The sequence below is a fragment of the Pangasianodon hypophthalmus genome, chromosome 6, assembly GCF_027358585.1.
Source record: "Pangasianodon hypophthalmus isolate fPanHyp1 chromosome 6, fPanHyp1.pri, whole genome shotgun sequence".
In the NCBI taxonomy this organism is placed as follows: Eukaryota; Metazoa; Chordata; class Actinopteri; order Siluriformes; family Pangasiidae; genus Pangasianodon; species Pangasianodon hypophthalmus.
The window spans coordinates 15,177,565-15,201,370 of NC_069715.1; the positions used below are offsets into that span (position 1 = coordinate 15,177,565).

General features: G+C 38.4%; 2 protein-coding genes across 2 annotated transcripts in view; both read right to left on the minus strand.

The window, feature by feature from the left end:
- edc4 (enhancer of mRNA decapping 4) overlaps positions 1 to 8,726 on the minus strand; it is a 28,010-nt gene extending 19,284 nt beyond the window's left edge. Inside the window, exons 1-7 of the mRNA XM_026927338.3 lie at positions 8,515 to 8,726; positions 6,847 to 7,003; positions 5,212 to 5,323; positions 5,032 to 5,131; positions 3,070 to 3,256; positions 2,674 to 2,821; positions 2,464 to 2,568 (exon numbers count right to left, since the gene is read on the minus strand). Of these exons, the coding sequence (XP_026783139.1) occupies positions 2,464 to 2,568; positions 2,674 to 2,821; positions 3,070 to 3,256; positions 5,032 to 5,131; positions 5,212 to 5,323; positions 6,847 to 7,003; positions 8,515 to 8,602 (897 nt within the window). The 5' untranslated portion in view covers positions 8,603 to 8,726. The remainder of the gene's footprint in view (positions 1 to 2,463; positions 2,569 to 2,673; positions 2,822 to 3,069; positions 3,257 to 5,031; positions 5,132 to 5,211; positions 5,324 to 6,846; positions 7,004 to 8,514) is intronic.
- A 1,286-nt stretch (positions 8,727 to 10,012) lies between these two features.
- Positions 10,013 to 23,001, minus strand: nutf2 (nuclear transport factor 2). The gene is made up of 5 exons (XM_026927495.3): positions 22,881 to 23,001; positions 17,312 to 17,433; positions 15,126 to 15,197; positions 14,638 to 14,736; positions 10,013 to 10,788 (listed from the first exon to the last, which is right to left on the minus strand). The coding sequence occupies exons 2-5, from the start codon at positions 17,408 to 17,410 to the stop codon at positions 10,675 to 10,677; spliced, it is 384 nt and encodes a 127-aa protein (XP_026783296.1). The 5' UTR covers positions 17,411 to 17,433; positions 22,881 to 23,001; the 3' UTR covers positions 10,013 to 10,674.
- Between the last annotated feature and the right edge of the window lie 805 nt (positions 23,002 to 23,806).

Below are 23,806 nucleotides of genomic sequence, written 5' to 3' on the forward strand. Positions count from 1 at the left end.
TTCACCCACACCTATTGACCTTAAGACAGGTATCGTAGAGGATAAGATTCTGCGTGCTGTGTGAGTTACACCATACGCGTTTAAGCCAAGGTCAGCTGTCAGTGGTGATGCTACAAAAGTAACTATACAATTAAAATGGGAATATCCCCAAAATGATTAATTTGTATTTTTTTCCCCTAGATATAGATCATATTGGTGACCATAACACGAAGAAACAGATACATCAAACTCTGAAACACCAATTCTGATTTCAAGAACACTAGGTTTTTCTGTTATCAGCAAGAAAGGAAATTATTAATGTTTAATTAATGGCATGTCTCATTTTACATGCAAAATTTATTACTCACTATTAATCGTTACATGTTCCAATCAGCCTTTGCATGGTTTGACAAGTCTAAAGCATTCACCACAAAAATTACTGTTTTATGATTAATATAGGAACAACAAACCAGGAACGAAATGATGAGAATAAAATCCCCTACAAAATGGCTGCTTAACGTGCTGTCCTATGTTGCCGTGTCCCTCATTTTGATTCAACTCCCGTAAACATTTTATCGGAGCAGTTATGGACATCAAGCAGGCAATTTAAAAGTGATTTAATTGTTTGTTCCTTGACCCAAGCTCGCATTAGGGCCATGAGAAGAGCAATAAAAATAAGTTTGTATGAGAAGACTGCCATTTGCAAAGAACTGCCCATCATTAAAATGATCGCATTGAAGTACTCAAATGGTTTACTTCATCTTGTTTTTGGGTTCCTGCCTAGTTTTTAACATTTTTAACCAAACTTTGGTTTAGTGAGGGTTCTACATTGTTTGTTTTTGGATTATGATTATAGATTAGCCCTTCATGCCTGACTGCATGTGTTCTGAGCCCTGCTGCCAATTTTAACCAGTAACCTGGGTGGATCCATATCACAGTCATCTCAAATATCAAGAATAACTTGGGTGGATCCATATCACAGTCATCTCAAATGATCTCTTGTATTCATTTAACAAATAAAAATACAATACGGTAATTTGCACCATCACTGTCCTGCAAGAAAGATATTTACAATATTATTAATATCATAAACATCAGCATGTATATTTTATATAAATGCCTAGGTTACAGGGCTCCAGAATAGAAATTGTAGGCCCTGCTTCATTCCTTTTTGCTGTAATCAAACACTCATCTTCTTTGAAGCACTTTCAATTTAGTAATCATTCATTTAATTAATCAGCCAGTAAAATCACTTATTGTCTTGCAGTGATATTTAAAAGAATAAGAGATAAATAAACAAACAAAAACTCATCCAAGCCCTGTGTTATGTTATGGTCCGATGAGAGCAAAGTTGAATTTTTTGGCCATTACGACAAAAGATATGCTTTGCGCAAAAAAAAGAAAAGAAAAAAAACACACAGCACATCATCAAAAGATAACCATCCCCAGGTTGAAGCATGGAGATGGCAGCATCATGCTTTGGGGCTGCTTTTGTGCAGCTGGAACTGGGGCTTTAATCTGGGTGGAGGGAATAATGAATAGCTCCAAATACCAGTCAATTCTGGCACAAAAGCTTAAGGCTTCTGCTAAAACACTTAAGGTGAAGAGGAATTTCACCTTTCAGAATGATAACAGCCCAAAGCACACAGTTTTAGCTTCACCAAAACAAGATCAAGGTTTCTGAATGGCCAGATCTAAACCCAATCGAAAATCTGTGGGGTGACCTGAAGAGGGCTGTACATGGGAGATGCCCATCCAATTTGACAGATTTAAAATGCTTTCGCATTTTGCTTTCGCAAGGAAGAACAGCAGAATATTGCTAAGTCAAGATGTGCCAAACTGACTCTTACTCAAAATGATTGAATGCTGTGATAAAATCTAAAGGTGTTTCGACTATGTATTAGTTTAGGGGTGCGCACACTTATGCAACCAGGTTATTCTACATTTTTTCCCCCCTAAAATGATTATTTGTTTTTAACTTTAATTTCTAGGTTACAAGTTCTCAATAAAGGCAGAAAAGGTTCTGACATTATTTACCTTGGTTTCATTTTTTTACATCACAAAAACCTGCCATTTTCAGCAGAGGGGTGTAGACTTTTTATATCCTGTGTGTGTGTGTGTGTGTGTATAAACGGAAATTAACCTTTTACTATAATTTATTAACTACTTATATTCGTCCTAGACACTAATTTCAACCATGAGCCTTTATCAAAATATCTACTGCAACGAAAATATATATTCAGTCAATAATGTGTATCCAACATTTGGCTGGTTGTGCATATTTATGTGAAAACTAACCTCAAATAACCCTGATCACCTCAAATAATTGCAATTAGGTAATTATGTAATAATTGTGACAGATCTACATAGCAGTGTGCTAGAGCCGCATGTCACTCAGGGTCATTAGTGTATATCCTGCAATTCCAGCATCAGGTAGCTGATCTGTGACGGGAGCAGGACATTAATGAGCGGATTATGGCTTACCGCTGTGTGTCCTTTAATGGCGATGAATCCCTCTTTAATCTCTGTAGCATCCACAGGCCATGTAGTGTTGCTAGAGCGCAGGATGTCAAGGTCCCAAACCTCAGCCTACGAGCAGAGCAGAAGAGAGGAAGAGAAAGTTAGTCAAGAGGCAGTGCAAAAATAGAAAGAATGAATTTTAGATTAAAATGAATGAATGGATGTGATGCTCACTCTATCTTCATGCAGCAATGCCAGTGTCTGGCAGCCGTCCTCTGGGTTCTCCTCATTGTCCTCAGGAATGAAAGGACACCAGATGAGTCTTCGGCTGGAGTTCAGCGGTGTGTCTTCGGGTCTCCGGATGTGCACGATCACTTCATCTCTAAGAGACACAGTTAAGGGGCAACAAGACAGTAACGGGACTTTTCCTGATACACACTCACTTCTGATATTGCGCTGTTACTGCTGTACACTGGCTATAATTTGCGGGCTGACTGCTGCGGGCTTGACTTCTATGTCTTCTATGAAAGGTATTAAAGGCAAAGTCAAAGGGTTTTAACAACTGCATCTAGTTTATCTAGTCTGTGCTGCAGATGGCCAGAAATAACTACTGCTGCTAGAGGAAGATACTGTATTTTGCTGTTTTGGCTGGTAAGCTGCCAGATGAACATGTTGCCAGCTTCATCCACGCAGCCCAGCAGGGTGGAGTCAAGATGAGCGAAGGCCAGGTCTGTGACGGCCCCGGTGAAACCCTTCAGCAGCGTGCGCTCTGACGAGCCCAACCTCAGGACCCGTATCATATAGTGATTATTGGCACCTAGAAACAGACAAAATAAAAATCCAATGTAAGACACAAGCCAATATCAGATACCAAATATGCCTTGGTTGATCAATTCATTTCATTTAAATGGGAAAATTATATTTTCCACAATACCATTTATTTTATAAAATCTTCATTTTTTTGAAGATTTTTTTACTAATAATATCCAATTATCAATCAATATTATTAATATAATACATATTTTCTGGGAAAATACAAAACATTTTTTTTTAAAATTCAGAAATTCTGTTGTTTCACTAACTAAACAATGTACATAACATATATACATGGTATCAGTGCAGAAGAAGCATTGGATATAAAACTGCATATAAAGTAAAATATCAAGCACAAAGTAACACAAAGATAGAAAGTTTTCGACTGCAAGACTAGGTGTGTGAGTCAGGGTGTAATCTTATGATACTGTTATAGCTGCGGCAGGGATTTCACCACCATGGCAAACTACAGGGTGTCCCAAAAGTCTCCATACATAGGGATAATCAACACTTATTTTTTAGCAAAATGTCTTCCAAGATTTTTCATAATTAGTTCATATAATATATTTCTTCAGATAGACTTTAAGAATGCCTTTGACAAAAGAAGAATGTATTGTAATCATTCTCATGGCTGGATCGGGAAGCTGTCGCAAGGTTGCAGTGGATATGCAATTACTGTACATGCATAACACCAGATGTGTTAACACAAGTTCATCATGAGTGGGAGAGTCGACCCTGTGTGTTTAGAAATGGCAATCACGTAGACGATAAAATGTAAATAAATTTGCATTTTGCTAAAAAGCGTTAATTTCCCTGATCTATGGAGACTTTTGGGACACCCTGTACTTTATTGTGGTTCCACATGCAGTTTATGTAAATGCTTTGCTTTATCTTTAAGTGACAACACTTTATCAAGCTGATTCGTTACCTAAAGCAGACTGATGATTCAAACAGTTATATTGATTGCATGGCGTCTTATTTCCCCATTTTGGAGAAGTACTCGGAAGATTTATTCTTATTTTATTCCTTCCGACACTATGTTTCCACTTGCGCTTACCGGTTCATTGTGCCATGTTGACTTTCTGAGGAATAAGTGGGTAGTGTAAAGACATCCTAAGGAGTTTATATATAAAGCCTATACTATCAGGAGTATCTTCATAAGGGTTTGTAGAGCTGAGTAGACTCTCAAACCTTTTATGCAACTTCTTTCAGAGCAGCTCAGTTTAATATCAGGGTGGATTAATATCAGGTGACTGTGCAGGCTACTCCACTGCACACGGCACTGCACAACACTGAGGTGTTTGTGATGGCTGAAAATCATGTTACTTGGATGCATACGTGGATGCAAAGTGTCTCGCTTAATCTGCCAGTGCATAACCTGCCAACCCATCAATCCTTACTGTTCAGCAGTGTCACTAGCTTAAAAAATATGCCACCAGAGTCCACAGCAACAACTGTATACTTCACTGTTATCCATACAGCTTCAGTGAACAAAAACAAAGGAGTATAATTTGTATCTGAGCACTGTCTCTTGAGGGTGCACTCGAAGTGAAACCACCACTTGTTTTCAACATCATCTCTGTGGTACAATTTATTATTGTTACTGTTATAACAATACATTATATAAAACTGGAAAATCAGAAAAAGCATACATTTTTACCTCAGTCCCAGCCTATTAACACAAACAGCTGATTTGAAAAGAATTTACATCCGTTTCAATCAACAGTTCAAGCACCAAAGAAATAATCAGCCATAAACTCAAAGTTTTTGCACACTTACCTCTAATGGCATATGCCAAGTATGAATTAGACACTGCTATTAGGTTGCCATAGTAATACTTGTGCTCCCAATCATATTTTGCCACTGGCTGGATTTTAACCTGTAAAAGAAACATGTCTGTATAAACACTCTACTATATATTTACAATCTAATGCATCATGTAACAACAGACTAACATACCTTGTTACTCCCACGAGCTTTACTGTCAATACTAGAGTCTCGACTGGCGACAATTACCACATTGTTAGCAGTTATGGGAATACAGGTAGAGTCATCATCACCAGTCAGGGAACTACAGAGTAAATCAGACACACACATTCAAAATTAACAGCCATCAGTGCGGGTGGTCACACAACACACACAGCACTTACTGCCTAGGACAACATTCAACACGCAGCTCCACGGCAGAATCACAATTTTGGTCAAAATAAAATAACTGTAAATAAAGCTTGAAAAATAATCCTTTGCAAATTCACATATTTATTGGTTGTTTAGGAGTCTCACTCAGCTTAGCCAGTTAACTAACATAATGGCAAAGAAGATATAGCTTCAACATGAAGATTAAAAATTTAGAGACGAATGGACAGATGTTTCTCAAATAAAAGTTGCAAGCTGATGTTAGACTTAAGTCATATGCCCTGACATAAACAGTTAACTGCAAATTCTTAAGGTGGTACAGATCCTTAAGAACAAGGACCACTCAGTTTCAGGACAGTTTTTTCCCCCAAATGCTATCAGGACTATAAACTCACTATAAACTACCTCTGATCACTGTGTCCAACTACAGTGACTTATTTCAACAATCTCTACTTTTGTCTACACTGTTTATATCATATGTAGAATGTCAGTGTGCAATACTGGTCACTTTATTTATCAGGACTCTAACTCTCAATGCACTAAATGTAGAATGTAAATGTGCAATTACTATCTCTGGTCACTTATTCCATTTCAGTCTGTACTCTGTGTGTCTGTACTCTAATGTGCAATTGGTCACTTTTCAGAATGTTCTGAATTTTCAATGTGCAATATTATGACTTAGTCACCTGCTGTATATACTTTATACTGTATACGTGATGTACATACATACATACATACATACTTTTATACTATATGTTATACTCACTTTATAGTCTATTTATTGTCTAATGTCATATGTTTGTTTTTTATAACACCAGTCAGAGGCAGTGCTCCTAATTTCGTTGTATACAGAGATATACAATGACAAAAAAAGCTTTCATTCATTCATTCATTCATTTCATTCATTCATTTCATTCAAATTGTATGTGGTCTTCCAACTTCTTAATCAGTTAACTAGTGGGGAAAAAAAGCAAAAATCAGGCCTTACTTTAAATAATTGTTTAACAGTACTTGGTAGGGATGGGAAGTTTTGCGTTATAGATGAGAAGTCAGAGGAAATTCCAACAGTGTAAAGAAAAACTAACAACAACTAATCTATTTATCTTGAAGCATAATTTATTAGGGAGAAAAAGTATAAAAAGCTGTGCGTGAGCATTCTGGTCCCCCTATGGCATTTTTTAAAAATTTCATATTCTTTGTTTTCCACAGTAAGTTTCACTTCTTGGCATGAGGCTTGTTTCTTTTTACAGGCAAATAAGCAGTATTCCAGAAAGCATTCTGCTATGGTTGCTCCACCTGTGATTACATCACGGTGTCCAGTGGCTAGTGAAACAGATAGAGTCTGACAAAGACCAGTGTGACCACAGCAGTGTACGCTGGTGTTGTTGCTCTTTAAAGTAAATAAGAATGCACTGAGCTACAAATGTGAACGAAAAGAGTGCGAGAAAGAATGCTTACATTGTCTGAGTATCTGCCATATTCATGTTGTCAGAGCTGTGAGCCGTTGGTTCCATCATAGCACTTCGAACTCCTGCTCCAATAAGGTCAGTTCCCAGCAGGCCGTTTAGCTCTCCATTACACGAGGTCTTCCTCTGGCTCTCGCCTGCAGTGCTGTCTGTTGAAAAAAAAAAAGACGGAAAGAAAAGATTAATTGTGCTTAGAGTTGCATACATACAGCACCCTTTATACCTGTCAGTTTATACCCGTCACCTGGCAGCTAGAAGTTTCTAAAATAGCACTTAATCAAATAAATTGCAGTCTTCCACAGTCACATATAGTAATAATTTACCAGACAGGGAGTGAAGAGAGACATCTAGATGTCTGTACATGTTAAATGTGCCTGAATACTGGAAGTAGGACTAGTAAGGGTTTTTTTGGGGTCTAAATAACAATGAAATCAATTTTGTAAATAGCTGCATAACTACACATTTATACTTTAAAGCAGGACATACACGTAGTCTTATCTTAGACTCCAGTAATAAGAACACAAAAATGCAACAGAAAATATTTATTGTTATTTCTTCTTATTTAGTTTTTGTCCACTTGCGACCTACAGCATTATCTACAACTTAACAACTTTGAAGAAGGCATAAGCCCCGCCCACTTTGCGTAATTACGTCATGTTCTACGTCCCTGAAAAGCTTGTTTCCTGATAATATTGTCTCTGTGACATTACGATATAAATGTCAATTTCCTTTATAAACCTTATAACCTACACTTAATAGAGTGGAAACACATTAAACCAAACCTGTTTTATCTTAAAATCTGGGTTTTTTTCTACATTACATAGAAATGATCTGTGTTCATGAAATTTTACTTTCACTATTTAGAAGCACATTACTGAGGAATTTCCTAGAATACTGATAGCTGGATATATATTAGATTTTATACTAAAAATGGCATGATTTTTTTATTATAGTGCATGTTATTTTCTTGAGTAAACTATAAAGAAATGATTTCATAGAACTTCTGTGAAGTTTTTCTCTTGTAAATCTTTTTTATCCTAACACCATCAAAAAGACTAGATTTTTTTACGTTATCAAATGTACGCATATTTAATTAGACAAAGCCTCACTTGCATGAATAGCTGCATGTTTATTTCATACATTTAGGTTATTAGAAACATGTCAGCTGAGACAGATTAACTATTGATGCTGACAAATCTTACTCGCCACATTGGCCAGGAGCAGCTCGTCCATCACCTGTATATATAGCTAAATATTCTGTTAATCATAAAGCAAACACATAGTTACATTTTTGTATAATGTATATATTAATAAGCATTTATGACTTGTGAATATTGGCTCAAATGAACCAACCAGCGAAGTCAAGCGTATGTGGCTAGTCAGTGATTAGCATGGTGTGCTAGCAGGCTAACAGCCGACGTCAGTTTGTTGTCCTTCTCTCATTCAACCATGAAGACGGTGCAGAGTGTAACATATGGTTATAAACTATATAAGTTCATTATTCACTTGGTTGAACAGTAAGTCATTATGTAACAGAAGTTGAAGTAAAAGCAGGTACGAGGCTCCACACAGCGACATCGCACCGCTGCGGCCTAGCGCGCTAATGCTAAGAGCAGCGCCAGCTAACCCGCTCCACCTGCCCAGTTCCCGGTCAACTTACCGGCTGAGTTAGCGGGTCGATCCAGTTTTAAGATGTCTCTTAGGTGCTGAGTCGCGCCTTCTATGTCTATACTGGAACTGGAAGCCATAAGGTCTGAAAGGGGCTGAAATGTTGCAACGTGACAAATTCCCACTTGTTTTTGTCTTGTACTCGCCCCTACGAGAATCTTGCAACTGTGTTGACTTCCGCTGGTGCGCCGTTTTTTTCCTTCCCCCCCACTAAGAGCCGCCTTTTTCAGTTCCCGCCGTTACACGCACATCCCATTTCAACTGCGTTTGTCCTAAAGCACTGTATAAAAACCTCTTTCTTGCTTTCTATTCATATCGAGAACTTTTAAGTAATCTCAGACCCTATTTAAAGCATCATTTCAATGTAACAGCGCGATATAGTTGTAAAAACAACAGAGAAATCATACATCGATTTGATGGCCTTTATTTCCATATAACTTACATGGCAGAAATTGAAATACTGTCCGTATTACACGCCATTTGTTGCTTTTGTTTTAAAAGGAAAATACTTTCTTTTTCCTTCTTCTGCTACCACTTACTGGAGAGGTGAATCTCCATAAAGCAGAGCACGCATGCAGAGTATAACAAAACAAATCATTTGCATGAGACTAGAAAGAAATGTAGCAAACGAGACTTGGGGTAAATCACGTCAGCTTCTATCTGAGGTTCCAGTAACACTTCGTTAAACACCTGAGTGCTTAAGCAAGAGGACACAATCCACAGTTAAGGCTATTTCCAACATCTGTACAGTCAGCTCAAAGTCATAGTCATGCCAATAGGAATAGCTTACATGTAATCCTTTTACATCACTTTATTGCTCCTGTAAACTGATTTTTCCTCAAAGCCTCTCTTCACTGTCTAAACAAACTTTCACAAATCCAAATAGTTACAATTAGTCTTCATTAATATTATTTGATAATAAGACCTACTGGTGAGTTGGTGTACATGAGGAGTAGTCAGATGGAGGCACAGTGATATTTCAGCCTGCAAGGTATTAGTACTTATTTAAGCACAAACCATTTCCACATAATTATCTACTTAAGCGTGCAGCAATAGAAGAATGACTGTCTTCTACCTTCACAGAAATATTTCTAGCCAGAAGGATTTTTTCACAAGACCTCTTGTGTCTCCACAATATTATCTTCCTCTTTAGTCCGTTATCATTATCGAACAAAGGAAGTTTGATATAACTATTGGTTCAGTGTTTCCAATACTGAATTTATATCTGTAATGCATGCAAAACAAATACAATAGCGAAGTCATTACTACATTAGAAAACCAAATACATATAATATTAGAGGATCGACTGCTTATTCTGCTAGTTAGGCAAATGACTCTTGATAGAAGATTACCAGATTCTTCAATTCTTTTTCTTCATTAAGGAATACTATTTCCAAAACGATTTCCAGTAGCATTAAGAAACTGGTTATACATAAACAAAAAAGACATATGTAAGACCAGACAGTGGGAGGAACAAGATGATGCAATGGTTAAGAAAAAGTCAAAGGTTTTATTGTGTCTTGTGGCTTGGTAATTATTGTCACAGAGAGCAGTGAGCAGAAGATGAGAAGCACACTGGTCTGAAGGGGTGGGGGATCTGGGGGGGGTGTTTACTTTAACGTTTCTTTGGATAGCTAGAGCAACCTGACATCACAATGAATGGAGGCTCCAATGTTCAAGAGGGAAAAGGAAGAAGAAAAAAAAGTGCCAAGAAGCAAACTCTAAAAGCAAGCAGATAACACAATAAGTACTAAAGCAATGAAAGGCAGTTAAGACAGCTATTAATTCAAAGTCGAACTCAGGAACTAAAATGTAAATAGTAGTAACTGGCAGAAGGTATGTTAATATGTCTGTTTTTTTTTTTTTCCCATGTCAGTGTCCTCTGATATTCGAGCTCGCCATCATCATGCACATCAGCAGAGGGGAAAGGGGTCACTTTGATGGAACTGTGGGCTTTCAGCAAAGAAACACTTCTCATGTCTGGAGCAGAGGCGCTACTGTGTGCCTGTGTGTTATCTGTGATTTGACTTCTTGGAATCCGGTGCTGAATCTCAAAGATGAATGAAGGGCAGACTGAGGTTCAGGCATCGCTGGGGGGCGATATGCCCCGTTCTCCACCTTCCCCCATTTCCCCCGACAGCCGTGGTGCTTTTTAGCCAAAGTTGTGGATCGCTAGGCGGAACATGTCGTTGGTGCACACCCACGCATCGTTAATGTTCTTCAGGATGAAGCTCTGATGGAATCCCATGATGGGATCATCATCTGCCTACAAAGACACACAGAGCAACAGGATTAGTTATGATATAAGGAAACATACTATTCTATTTGTTTCAACAATTCAACAATCTAGGTTAAGCCACATTAGTGTCTATATCTATTGTCAAGTCTATGCATTAAAAAAAAAAAAAAAATCACAGAAGACGGCATTCTCTAACAGTCAGCACTGTTCATATACATATACAGTTTGCAGATCATATATCAGGCAAAAAGCATAGCAGAGACGTATGGCAAAAAGAAGGCAGATGTCATAATAGTCAACACACACAACACTCAACGAATATATAATATACTCAAATACACACTCACCAACAGCTTTATTAGGAACACCTGTATCCCTAATTATTCATGCAATTATCCAATCAGCCAATCATGTGGCAGCAGCGCAATACATAAAATCACGCAGATACAGGTTAAGCGCTTCAGGTAATGTTCACATCAAACATCAGAACAGAGAAAAATGTGATCCCAGTGACTTTGTGGCATGGTTTGAGTATTTCAGAAACTGCTTATCTCCTGAGATTTTCACACACAACAGTCTGTAAAGTTTACACAGAATGGTGAGAACAACAACAACAAAAAAAAATCCAGGGAACAGCAGTTCTGTAGGCACAAAGGCCTTGTTGAGAGAGATCAGAGGAGAAGCTGACTCAAATAATTTATTGCTCTTTACAACCGTAGTGAGCATAAAAGCATCTTGCCACACACATACACACATTGTGTGTGCATATATATGTGTGTGTGTATCATTATGCCCTACATTTACAAGTCAGAGACCAAGTGAGAAACAAAAGCCACATCTGGCATTTCTTAGCAGCAGAGAGAAGCACTAAAGAGGTACATCAGGATTAAAAAATGTCTGAGGAGTTTTTACTCTCATGTGGCCATTAGCAAGCAGTCCTATGAGGCTCACAGGACAAATGACAGAGAATAAGTTTTGAATAACCCTTAATACAACAGCAATGGACACAAAGCAGTTCCCCCGAGTTTGCAGATTAAGCCCATTTCACATCAGAATGCGGCACATCCTAAACACTCCACGGTGCACTTAATTTTATACCTGCCTCTCCGTTTCATTCACTGGTTTAGTGGTTTATTCAACAGTCTATAACATGCAAATATCTGTTAGAGATAGGTATAATGGAAATATACTATATAATATAAACATGCATTACCACTGTGAGTACAAAGCTGTTAGGGGGCACGAGCAGACAGTTAATCGAGTAGTCATTATGTAAACACCTAACCGATTAGGAGAATTCTCGAAATTAGGCAAATAGATTTTCTGCTGCTTTGCTTCATGAAAGAGTCTATGGCTGTGAGAAAGTATCTCCTTTATCAAATGATATTTCAACTGTCAACATATTTATGTACTCAAAAAATAAACATTATTATATATATATATATATATATATATATATATATATATATATATATATATATATATATAGTAATTTCCAATTTCAGCCTCCTATTGAAGTCACTCTTTTTCTGTGAGAAAATATTGAAAGTAGTTCTCTTGGGCATAAAGTGCACTATAAAGGTTCTCTCAAGCCCCTATACGATACCCTGTAGGATGGCGTGACTGAAATATCAGATTAGCCCATTACATCAGTCAGGAGCTTTCAGAAGTAGGCTGGCCCACTGAAATCACAAGATTATTGATATTGGTGAAAATCACACAGGTAAACGACCAAAAATTTCTCTTTATCTGTTCCATGGAAAGAAAAAGAAAAACATTCCTTAATGTGATACTGTCTTGAACAGCAGAAAAAAAAATATCCTGTAGGACACTAGGGGATGCTGAACACTTCTATTTTACTCACCGAGTATGCTAACATCAGTTTGCTACAGTTTAACCCGGTACAACAGACATATAATTTTAAAGTTTTCAAAATTGTGATTTAAGTGACTGTTTATATAGATAGAATAAGTGTAACAATGAATAGAGAGCTGCATGAGCCACTGATTCTGCAATTAAAAAAAAAAAACAAAACATGACCACACGCACCATTAGTAGTTAACTAACGTTTGCTAATTGAGAACAATTTAAGTCCACCTATGTGATATTGATTCCACCACACGCACTAAGCAGCCAGTGCATTTCACATTTAGCTCGAAATTCAAAACTATTTATGCACCAGCGACTATAGCTCACGTGAACCACCTATGAACTTTAAGACTGCTGTCATTACCAGGGATGCGCATTCTGCCTCGCTTTATTCTTTAAATATCAGTAAGAGGCAAATTAACAGATAACTGCTAGAGAGGAATCGTCTTTAATGTGGCGAGAGTCTGTAACGTGGCATAATCAAGCATCATTAGCTTTCCTTTTGTCAGCCCAGACATTAAATGTATGAAAAAAGCTTTACTTAATGACAGTAAATTGTTTGAACCTGTAGCAGTACTGCAGGTTAAAACAACAGCACACGCTGGCTTCAGTAAAACTAACCGACAGGGAAAATCTCAGGGGATTGAAGACCTTGCAATCCCTGAGGTACTGCATGCTTATATCAATCTGTAAGTAGAGATATTTGCATGTTATAGATGATTTACTAAACAAATGAATGGAATGTACATGAATGCTCTACGAGAGAGTAGAGGCAGGTATAAAAAGAAATGTGCCTTTTTTTGTCCCTGCATGAGAGTAAAAACCACCAAATACTCCTGTATGCACATGCCTAGTCATTGCACTTCAATATTCTATTCCTAATGAACATAATTTGTGAGTATTTTCATAACTCTACAGTGCTGTTAACTCTCTCTGAGTCTCTTTCCTGCATTACAGATCTGAGTGATTGACTTCAGGGACGCCCCCTGAGGGGGGGGGGGGGGGATTAAACAGGCGACTATAGACCAGTGTGACCAATTGTGTGGTAAGTCTTTAAAGGTTTGCTTATTTAGACTAAGCATTAAACGTTCCTGGTTATTCAGACACAACAGGTATAAAAGTGCAGTGGACAGGGCGTTAAAGGGACAGTAATGCACTTGACTTGATTAATGACATGACAGATCAATTTGTCTTCTCATTTCCTATATCGCATATTATACTATGCTAGTTTGATCAATCACAACAATCACTCAAGATCTGTAAAATTATTGCTATCATTTTATTTCCTGAACCTATAAAATGATATTATTTTCATGCATAATGTAGTTTTTTTAATCAATATTATAGATCTTGAAGAATGTTTGCCTGGTTATTTAATTTTTTCAGTCAGCTGCCTAGTTATTCCCACGAGGTTATGATTGTTATTACACTGGTGTTATGCATTTAGGGCAAAATAATTTCACAAAACATGGCGGAGTGTTAATTTTAAATATTGAGTAACTGAGTTTTCAAAATGGCCACCACACAGTTATAAACCCAGCCCAGCAAAGTGGTTTTAGTAGCAGGAGCACTGAGCACTGTCTGAACCAGGGCAAGCAGAGCACACGTCCTTACACACAGTCAGAGGGGAAGGGAAGGCCATGTGACCACAGAGTGCATGTGAGGTCAAAGGTTGTGCAGAGCAAGCCTGAAGACCTCGTTGGTGCAAACCCAGGCATTGCTGTAATGTTTCAGCAGAAAGGTCTGTTGGAAGCCCAGCACCTGGTCTTCATCGGCCTGACACACACGGATACACACACACTACAGCTCTGAAATAATACCTCTTCAATGGAAACGTGCACCTCCATGTGTTATCTGCCGTTCTTTTTATTCTTTTCTCAAAACTGTGTAAATACGGTATAGTGGCAAGGCTCATTCTAATCCGCCCACCAAAGAAACAGTAAATGAAATCTTGCATTTGTCAGTTATGTAGAAGACAGAGGAACACAAGGCCACTTAAATACTTACTTTTAGTTGTCCTACTACCATACTCAATATGCAGCTGTCAGGAGTGGGCTGGTGATCTTGTGCTGTTATGCTGTGGGCTATTTTTGTGAAGGGCAGGCTCTGAGGAAACAAAGAAGATTCCCTTCATATACATTTGCTCCTTGATTGGAAAGATCACTTGTACCTAAATCCTGATATCTATGCAAACTTCACTATTCCTATTAAAAGACATGCAGGGAGACATCACTGCAGAATTAATGCTGCTGCCTAAATCATGCAAGATTTCATATGCTCACAGCTCCAGGCAGGCATACACAGAGAGCTCTATGCCTTGAAAACTAGCACCACAATACAACAGGGCGTGGAGCTCAATTTGCATGTATTCAAACTTTAAACAAAAGTCAAATGAGGCCAAATTATGATTTGAAGTCATCCATATTAAACCTTCTGCAAATAGCTACACGGTATTACAGTGTATTCCAGCGTAAATCAACTAAGCAAAGCCTTACAGAGAGTTTCTCGACAATCGCTGCTTTTCCCTGGAATTGCTGTCCTTCCCACGTAAGGCATGAGGCATCAATCTGTAAAAGAGAACACGGTCAGGTAAATGAGCTGCCAGACCAATGTGACAGATGTCACAAGCTCTCCAGTAGAGAGAAAATAGAACAGACCTGACACCAGAGAGTTTTCACTACTAGATAGAGTTGAGCAATTTGGGGAAAATACCTGCAATTGTTCTAACAAACACTGTGGTTCAAGTTGCATTTCTTTTTATTAATTTGTCTTCAGGGCCTGTATAGGTTCAAAAATCTACCAAGCATAATATTAAATGCATCTTATTACTTAATAAATCAGCTAAAAAGTAGTACTGTAATGTTGAACATTAGTGTCATGATAAATTAATGAAAATAAAGCCAACATTTGATGAGACGTGAAGGCTAGTGCTTTTTAAGAGGTCAGAGTAATATCTATATGAACTACTGCCTGTCTAAAAGTCGTTGACTGGCTGCGTATGTGTCACGTCTCTCACAGTCAACTTTGCGGAGAGTGAAACAAGCAGACATTGCTGATTCAGAGCTCAGTATTGGAACACCTACATAAAATATGGGAGTTTCATTGTAAATTACAGGGTTCTATGGTGTGAGTGTTTTGCTAACATATGCTCCTTAATTTTTTTTTTTAATCCGAGTTTAATTTGAAGCAGACGTGAGACCAGATTTTAACCTGTACAGTCTACAACTGTGACTTGATCTCTATTTAGCTGATACACAAGAAGTCAATATTTGAGTTATATTGTGCTCATCACATCTCTCTCCTCTCCACATGAAAGATCAGAATTCCTGTTCAGCACAGCTTCATGTAAAGTGAAACAGCAGTGTGCTAGCTCTGGTACATCCTTTACTGGCAGAGAGATTACATCACAGACATCATGCACTTCTTTCTGCCAGCCATGTTTGTTAGTCAAAGTTTGCAACTGTTAAAAAACGTTTCAACTTTTTAAAACTCAGAGTAGGATGGATGGTTATTCTTCTGGTGTCCATTTTCTTATCTTTGCAGCACATCACAAGTTGTGCATTACAACTTCTACTGGCTTTAAGTTCTACTAACTTTACTAGTAAAGCAAGCTATCACAAAGCATGGTAGTCAGGAAAAGCTTTTTATTAAAAAAAAAAAAAAAAAAAAAAAAAAAAAAAAAATTGCTGCCATGACGTTTGTTATAATGAGATGTTGTGAGAATGTGGTCCGGCAGCAGATTGTCCATTATTCCTGGTTATAGAGGCTCTTTGTAATGTTAGTTATCAGATTAATTCTTTTCCAGTTCGATCTAATTATCTAGTTAAAAATAGACATTGCTATTAATGTAATGTTGCATACAAGTTATTTCAAGAAAACAACTGTCTATTTTGTTCTCGTACATTTCTGCGCTCTCCTGTTTTCTTCATGTCACGAGAAGCAATGCTCCCAAAAGAACTTACTACAGAACCCTGAATTAGATGTATATGTGGATAAACTGGGGCCGTATACATATTAAAGTAAGTAAATAAAATAAGGGACTAGTGGGTGAGAACTTATTTCCGCGGAGCTGAAGATGATCCGTTCCGGATCCGCAAAGCTCGTTTTGATGTCTTATGACAGTTTTGTGAATAAGACGCAGCGTTCATAGGACATTGCAGGAGCTCAAATCTAGCTCGTCAAACTTGAAAACCACACAGACAGAAATCCTGATCTGGATATACAACTAAACATTCAGCCTTGTGTAATACCTTACAATTCACAGATTATAAAATCTATCATAACCGAGAAATCAATTGTGTTCTTGTGAAACAGGATGGGAAAAAAAATCCTATGACGCAGAATTACGCAGACTACATACAAGAATAGTGTATACGCGCACTTTTACAAGCATGACAACATACATAAAACAAACAGACTGAATTATGAGAGCCATTAGCCAGATAATAATGTAATGTAGAGACATCCATTGCTAATGCAAAACCACTCCGTCCATAAAAAGAAAGAAATTTGTCTTAATACTAGGTCAAATATGACTTTCTGTAACAAGACAAACATGGTGGAAATACACAATCAGGGTAACACTGATAGTTCTGCTAGAAATATGAAGAATTACTAAGAAAAATGATCCATGTGATCTCCCCTCAGTGTAACATGAACTTCTGTATGCAGCAATACTTACATATATTGATCCAAGCTGAGTTCTGTCCGTGTCAAACAGTTGATAGTAATGTTGAACAAAGCTGGATCCTATTTGTTCCCAGATCGGCTTGTCTCCCATCCTGATTCACCCAGCTACAGGCACTGGTGGAGAAAGAAGCAATCAAACAGTTGTATTTTGACATTTGATTTTTGACATCTCCTTGCTATAAGATGTTCATGCACAATTGTAATTTCTTCTGATTGCTCTGATCAATAAAAAAAAAAGTATCCAAAAGAAATGCATTTCCCCTCATCTTTCTCATCAGTCTCAGTCAGGTCCTTTTTTTTTGGGTACTTTTATTTTCTCTAAGATGCTATAGCCTACGTTATAGCTGCAATTCATAATTACTTTTACGTGTCCATTGACTAGTTTATTTACGTGAGCTGAAAATTAGTCTCAGTGAGAGGGAACAAATTTGCATATTATCTTGGAGGGCTGCTTGTGATGACTTCTAGAGACTGGAATTAAGCCACAAGTTGCTAATAACGTTTCTGAAGTTTTTACTGCTGGTTAGGCAGGCATTATAAACTGTAAGCAAAGCAAATGTAATGTTCAACTGCAAAGTATTACATGGAGCAATAAGGTCAAAGGGTATAGTTTTAAATTTCAGTTGCTTGCTCAGCCATCATCTGTGAATTCAGAGTTCAGCAATGTCCACGAATCGTCAAAAGTAAACTGTATTATTCAAATTTGCTATAAGATTTAAACATTATTATAAGATTTAAACAACCATCAGTGTGGGTTTACTTTCCTTTGCCATCAATCAGGGTAGCACAAGTGCAATATTTGTGGACAGTTATTGCAGTGTTGGTCTTTGAAATACTGATAGTGCTGAAGCCTACTATATATAAATGAGTGCTCTAACCACAAAGTTTATAGTGATCTGATTAATCTCAGAGTCGTAGATACATTTTTGTCACCATGGCATCGTTATAGTAGAAGTATAATTACAGTATTAAGGGTGGACTAGGCACTCGGGACAAGTAGATTATATGTCTGAGCCATCAGGTCTAGGCAGACTAGTAGGTTCAGTATAGCAGTTACCTATATCAGCAAAGAGCCACTATCTAATTTGTTTTGCCTAAGTAAAGTTCATTGGAAATGTATAAGTAATCACAAACTCCACTGTCTGAACTATTTTTTAGCGGCACTACTCATTACTGAATCCTGCAACACTACACACATCAGCCGAGGACGCGATCACTAGGATTGATTAGCTTTCACAGATTATAAATCTTTTCAGAATCACTAACATGCAGTACTCTACAGTAGAGTACACACACATATTGCTTCAAACCAGTTCTGATATTTTGTACAACAGACAGTTAATGATCCTAACACACACTGCTACAGGAGAAATATTCTCTATTCCTCTTTAGTGTGTAGTGAAGTGAAGTGAAGTGACTTGTGGCCAAGTATGGTGACCCATACTCTGAATTTGTGCTCTGCATTTAACCCATCCAAGTGCACACACACACACACACACACACACACACACACACACACACACACACACACACCGTGAACACACACCCGGAGCAGTGGGCAGCCTTTCTTGCTGCAGCGCCCGGGGAGCAGTTGGGGGTTCGTTGCCTTGCTCAAGGGTCTCACCTCAGTCGTGGTATTGAGGGTGGGAGAGAGCGCTGGTCATTCACTCCCCCCACCTACAATCCCTGCCGGACCTGAGACTCGAGCCCACGACCTTCAGGTTCACCTTCAGGTTACAGGTAACCTAATGGTTAGACCCTTGGCCACGACTGCCCCATTAGGCCACGACTGCCCCTTTAAGTGCGTTAGCCTGCAGTGCTTCATTTACAAACCTCCAAATAAAAACGCTTGCCTGACAGAAAGGTGAACGTTCATCTAAGAGCCACTGTTACATTCTATACAGACTTTCATAAATGATTTCATCCTGATTTTGTGAACAGGTTTTATGATTTGATCATTGGTAGAGTTAGCACCACGAAAAAAATAAATAAATACAAATAACAACATTATCCTGCATTCACACCAGCAAGCTGCAAGTCACATGGCGCTTGTAGTTTGTCTCCTGAGGGCAGGCAGTGGACGCTACTATCGTCACTTGCAGGTGTGTACTGTCCAGCATTTTTCACTTCCAATGAAAAAAATAGCAGGAACTAAAAATATAGCTTCTAATACCAACTAGCTCAATATCAATTACACAATGTACTCATCAGTGTGAAAACTGGTTACACTTCATACTAGTTTTCCTGCCAGATTAGCAAAGCAAGCAAACTGTTCTAGTCACGTACATTCACCAATGATCTCCCCTACTTCTTAAGCTGTATTTACCTCATTAATGTCTCTGTACACATTTAACGAGCAGTTCTATATGACAGGATGAGATTAAATGTTTTTTCATTTTTGTGTGTCAAACAGTAAATGTGAACTAATTGCCAGAAGGAACTAAAGTTGTGAGTGGGAAACTAAAGAACACATCAGCGGATTGGTCTGAGGAATCATTCCAGCCAATCGTATGGGTTTGTCGCTTTACCGTGTAGTCGCTAATTTGCATAGAATTAAGACAATCTCACTTCAAATGTCACCTGTCGTGGGGTTCCAAAGTGGCACAACAGAAAAGCATTTGCTTTATAATCGGGAGATCGCGAAGAAGTCCTAGAGAGCAAATTCAGGGTGGGAAGGAATGGTGTGACGCTCTCCCGTGTCCATCAGAGTGACACTAAACACTTGTGGCTGTCAGTGAGTTTGTGTATGCAGAAGAGGGCAGTTAGCATTTTCCTCCGAGTGCCTTACGCTGCTCTGTGACGTATTACAGCAGTTTTAATGGACGTGACGGCTGACTTCACACGTCTCTGAGGAAGCATGTGTTTGCCCTCTGCCTGCCGTGGTGTGATAGTGGAGAGCCGGCTGGTGGGTGGGATTTAGCAGAGAAAATGGGGGAAAACTGCTCATCTTGTTTTCACTTGCAGATGTCAGTGAAATCATGGCTTATTACACACTTACACACACACACACACACACAAAATTAATGGTCACTTGTTAGCATGAATGTAGAGTTACAGTTCTGACACTTTTTGTTCTGTTCGCTACTTAATAATGTTCTGTCCCAGAATTTCAGGCCATCTTTTTAAAACATATGGTGATACAATTAGAAAATGAACTTTCCATAATTAATATATATTCATTTCAGTAATATAGACTTTATACAGCTGTACTCACAAAAGGATTTCACATGTTTTTTGTAGCAAGCATGTGTGAGTGTGTGTGTGTGTGTGTGTAAATATAGAAGAAATGTGACTAATTGTTTTGCTTCCTTTTTGCATGGAATAATTTAACACGTGTTGTTACCTTCAGATCATCTGGTCACAAATGAATACAAGAGTTTTTCCCCTGCTCCTGTTTGAAGGTTGGCAGTGACTTATTCAAGCTTAATGCGCGGTTATGAATGTTTCATCATAATAAAGTCATATGCACCCTACTCCAACATTACACGAGTTATTCAGGCTTAATGCGCAGTTATGAATGTTTCTTCATAATAGTCACACGCACCCTACTCCAACATTACACGAGTTATTCAGGCTTAATGCGTGGTTATGAATGTTTCTTCATAAAGTCACACGCACCCTACTCCAACATTACACGAGTTATTCAGGCTTAATGCGAGGTTATGAATGTTTCTTCATAAAGTCATATGCACCCTACTCCAACATTACACGAGTTATTCAGGCTTAATGCGAGGTTATGAATGTTTCTTCATAAAGTCATATGCACCCTACTCCAACATTACACGAGTTATTCAGGCTTAATGCGTGGTTATGAATGTTTCTTCATAAAGTCACACGCACCCTACTCCAACATTACACGAGTTATTCAGGCTTAATGCGAGGTTATGAATGTTTCTTCATAATAAAGTCACACGCACCCTACTCCAACATTACACGAGTTATTCAGGCTTAATGCGAGGTTATGAATGTTTCTTCATAATAAAGTCACACGCACCCTACTCCAACATTACACGAGTTATTCAGGCTTAATGCGAGGTTATGAATGTTTCTTCATAATAGTCATACGCACCCTACTCCAACATTACACAAGTTATTCAGGCTTAATGCGAGGTTATGAATGTTTCTTCATAATAGTCACACGCACCCTACTCCAACATTACACAAGTTATTCAGGCTTAATGCGAGGTTATGAATGTTTCTTCATAATAGTCACACGCACCCTACTCCAACATTACACGAGTTATTCAGGCTTAATGCGAGGTTATGAATGTTTCTTCATAATAGTCACACGCACCCTACTCCAACATTACACGAGTTATTCAGGCTTAATGAACGGTTATGACTGTGTGTTTAGATGGCGTTGGAGTGCCACATGGCCACCTTCATATTTTCCACAGGGTTATTTAGCTCTTAAAGTCATGCAGTTAAATGGGTTTAATGTAAAAGTGCCTCACTGCACCTATATGAAGGTTGGCAGTGACTTATTCAGGCTTAATGCATGGTTATGAATGTTTCATCATAATAAAGTCATATGCACCCTACTCCAGAATTACACGAGTTATTCAGACTTAATGCGCGGTTATGAATGTTTCATCATAATAAAGTGTGTTTAGATGGCGTTGGAGTGCCACATGGCCACCTTCATATTTTCCACAGGATTATTTAGCTCTTAAAGTCATGCAGTTAAATGGGTTTAATGTAAAAGTGCCTCATCATTTAGATGGCGGGATCTTATTCAGCTGAGCTGTAAAATCCACAAACCCCGCGAACCCCTAGCAATGACATTAATCAACGTTATACAAACATGCTTTAGTTAATGATCTGATTTAAACTGTGAGAAATGTCTAGCCCTGGAGATGAGCTCGCTTTCCCACGCTTTCCGTGCTAGCCTGCTAGCATGAGCTGGTTGAAATAATGGCCCAGACTGTAACGCTAGCTAAATAAAGCTGCAGTCAGTGTTGTGGTGTAAACCATTTCAATGAAATGAATATGTAATGAACTCGGTTTGTTTCACACTGGAGGCTGTTGGGCTCAACATATCGCTAGGAACTAGTGCTGTTAAGTTATGACTCGAGCACGCTGTTCAGCTAGCAGTAAGGTTAGCTAGCCGTGTAGCTAGGCGAGTGTTGATTCATTGCGCTCGTGCTAAGCCTCGCTAGCCGTCTGAGCCGCCAGTACCACCAGCATAGCGGCTCAAAAGCCGCGAAAACGTCAACTCGAGGCTGAGGAGCTGCTAATGGCGCTTTTTTTTGCTCTATAGGGACATGGAGCTCATAGCACATTCCTTTCTAAAAATACTCTGAGTCACTCGAGCTGTCCGCCGCACTTTCATCACCACCAGGCACCGGCGCGGCCCGTTACCGCCACCGCCGCCGCCGCCGCACAGCATAGGCGTGTCCTACATGCTAGCTAACTCACACCAACCCGCCATATCTGACAGCATAAAACCCCCCATAACGCCTTCGCGTGGATTATTTTTATCATGATATATATATGTCCACCTGATGAACCAGCACATACCGCATTAACTGGTATGTGAGATTTGAATTCTAACCGCTTACCTCCGCGAGCCCTAACCGTAGCTATCCTCGGGTCCAGTTATGGCGATTACAGCGCGCGGTGGAGAAGTTCAGCCGCCTGCTCTTTTGCGCATGCGCACTAATAACGCACATTCGACTGTCGGGAGATGAAGTTTTGCGGATACTTTGTGCACCGCTAGACTTCTTATGGTTCTTGAGTGGAGCAAAAAGGGAAAAATGTGCTATTTAAGTACAATTAAAAGAAAAAAAAAAGAATTTCAAGAAGCCAAACACGACACAATACAGCAATCTAAAACAAGAACAGGAAAATTATCACAAAAAGTTTAAAAGGAGTCCAGTGTAAAGGTACTGCCATGAGACTGAGTCTCCAGAGTCGATTTGTTGTAGGCATCTGTCAGAATTATAACAAAAATGATCAAGATAAAGAAAAGTTAGAAGAGCGATATCAGGGTGAATATTACAATGGAGAGGATTCAGAGGATACACAAAAAGTTGGGAGGCATTTACAGAGACAAACAAATTACATCTCATTCCAAAAGGTAGATGCAACCTTCTGAACTGATTTCATGTTTATTTTTTTTCACTGTTTATATATATATATATATATATATATATATATATATATATATATATATATATATATATGTAAAAGACTGGTTCTCAAAGTGGGGTCCTGGGACCCCCAGGGGTCTGTGACAAGTAAGTCTATAAATACTGTCAACTTATACCTACTATGTTCAGGAACAGAGAGCATTACAGCTCTAATAAACAAACCAAATATTATTTAAATTTAAATAATGTTCATGATGAAATAAATCTCTGAGAGGGTCCATGGAATTTATTTTACAGTTAAAAGGGTCCCTGGCTACAAATAGATTGAGAACCCCTGCCATAGATCATATATATATATATATATATATATATATATATATATATATAGACACACA